Raw genomic sequence first — 2,425 nt, forward strand, 5'->3', positions numbered from 1 at the left:
TTTACAACAATTATAGACAATAGTAACTTTTGAAGTCGAATACTATTTAACACTGATTTTCAGTCCTAACACGATCCTAAACGGTCACAGATTGGACTGGTCCTGATCCTCTGCCGGTCGCAAGCCAGGTCGTGCCTATTTGGCTATCTCAATTTTGACCTATCCCGGCTTTAGGAAGGGCCCAATCCAATTTTTTCAAGCTCTATAAAACCGGTTCTGGGCCTGAGATTGGGCTTATTAGGCCCAGATTTTTTGGAGGGCGAGTATTTTTTTCATCTGTAAATGAAACTAGGAACAGACCTATGGCTATGAGCATAAACCACCACCGTGAAGTATGAACTCATGGCCAGACAAATCTTACCCCAACGCTCTCTCACTACCACTCTATCGGCCTTTCTTTATCGCCGGTCAATCTCCGCCGCCGCCGTCGATGAACCCCTAAATCCCACTGCCACTGTACCTCCTCCGTCACCACCACCACCACCACATATCTCCAATCTAAGAACCAGAACTCCACTAGAGAAACAATTCGAGACATGGCTGGGAAAGCTCAAACCTGGATTCACCTCATACGACGTGGATGAAGCTTTGCGTGCCCAAACGGACCCCGATCTCGCCTTTGATATCTTCCGTTGGACCGGCCAACAACGTGGCTACAAGCACACTAGCACCACGTACCTCACCATGATTCAAATAGCCGTCTCCGGTAAGCGTTACTTCCAGGCTGAAACCCTAGTGGAAGAAATAGTCGCCGGGGCATGCTCAGGTAGCGTACCTCTCTATAACTCGGTTATCAAATTCTGCTGTGGCCGTAAGTTTTTATTCAATCGCGCCTTCGATGTTTACAAGAAAATGATGAATGGTGAAGACACCAAACCAAATCTCGAGACGTATAAGCTTTTATTAGATTCGCTTCTTCGAAGATTCAATAACGTGAATGTTTGTTATGTGTATTTACGTGGGGTGAAATCCTTATCGAAACAAATGAAAGCCTCAGGGGTGATTCCTGATACATTTGCGTCAAATATGATCATCAAAGCACACGCCAAATGTCACGAACTTGATCAATCAATTAGGGTTTTCCGTGAAATGGGGTTATATGGAAATGAACCTAACGCTTACACATATTGTTATCTGATTCATGGGCTGTGTGAAAAGGGTAGAGTGGGTGAGGGTTTAGGGTTTTATAAGGAAATGAGAGGAAAGAGCTTGGTGCCAAAAGGGAGCACTTACATGATTCTGATTTGTAGTCTTGCAATGGAACAGTTGTTCAAAGATTCAATTAAAGTCATCTTTGATATGCTGAATGATTCTATGCAACCTGATATGTTGACATATAAGACTCTTCTTGAAGGATTGTGTAGGGAAGGTAGGGTTGATGATGCTTTCGATATTCTTGAAGAATTCAGGAAGAAAGATAGTTTTATGAACGAGAAGACTTACAAGAATTTGCTTAATGGGTTACATTATGTGAGCTGCAAGTAGCTTTTGTACCTCTGTTTCAAGAACTGGAAGTCTAAAGGAGTTCCATACTTGGCTGGATTCCTATCATAGAATACAAATGCAAGGAGCCTATCAAACCCCATATGTACTATGACAATTTGGTAACTACTAGTATATCTATCTCCATTGACTCGTATAGTCAGCTACCGAATCTGTCAAAATGTTCTTTGTTAAATCTTTTTTTTGGTAACCGTGGGTGTCTAGGCTGGCTTGCCTATACCTTAGACTAATCCCATGGGGCTCTGAAGATAATAGCCAGGAAAATCTCTAGTTGCCTAGAGGGACTTGAATTGGCGAACTATGGAGAGGATCCCCAGGGCCTAGCCTTTTGTTTGCCAATTGTGCTGGCCCTCGTAGTACACGGCAGTGGAAAGTTGGGGCAAATGGCTGAAACCACTTATACACAATGTTGATGGTAATGGGATTCTTGTGGTGTTGTCTCTGAAGGATTTTTCTTTCTTTAGGTTGGAACAATGTTCTCCCTTGATGGAGTGTAATATTTGTTTTGCAATTTACAGAAGTGGAAAGGCACTTGATCCCTTGACATGCTTGTTGATCAATCTGAATATGCAATTATAAATGGTCATGTAACAGATGCTTGAAGGTTCCCTTGTTTAGTCCGAGTTGTATGGCTTTATCTGTTTCTGAGAATCTGATTTCGAGTTCGACTTTCTCCATCTCCACCAATTTTTTATCAAGTTAGGTTTTTCAGATAATTTGGAATCACCTTTGGATCTGTCTGTTGTGTTTTCACCAATATTTTTCGAAAATCCTGTTGAAATGGTTCTTCTTATGACCTGGATTTGTTGGGCAGATATGATGAATAAGGTATGTAACTTTGCAAACATTTCCATTTCAGATTTTATGTCTTAGTTGTTTTTGATTTCTAGATTGTTGATTAGCAGTGGAAGTTGGGAAGATG

The 2,425-nt window shown here is 41.6% G+C and overlaps 1 protein-coding gene across 1 annotated transcript; it reads left to right on the forward strand.

Annotated features, from left to right (window-relative positions):
- The first annotated feature begins 342 nt into the window (after positions 1–342).
- LOC112515158 (pentatricopeptide repeat-containing protein At3g25210, mitochondrial-like) lies at positions 343–2,186 on the forward strand. The gene has a single exon (XM_025121833.1). It carries the CDS (start codon positions 343–345, stop codon positions 1,483–1,485), a length of 1,143 nt encoding a protein of 380 aa, XP_024977601.1. The 3' UTR covers positions 1,486–2,186.
- The last annotated feature ends 239 nt before the right edge of the window (positions 2,187–2,425 follow it).

The sequence above is a fragment of the Cynara cardunculus genome (assembly GCF_001531365.2).
Source record: "Cynara cardunculus var. scolymus isolate 2C chromosome LG 7, CcrdV1, whole genome shotgun sequence".
Classification (NCBI taxonomy): domain Eukaryota; kingdom Viridiplantae; phylum Streptophyta; class Magnoliopsida; order Asterales; family Asteraceae; genus Cynara; species Cynara cardunculus.

What these genes read in the sequence shown, in the direction of transcription:
- LOC112515158 (XM_025121833.1), top strand. Translation starts at nt 343, where the DNA reads ATGGCCAGACAAATCTTACCCCAACGCTCTCTCACTACCACTCTATCG.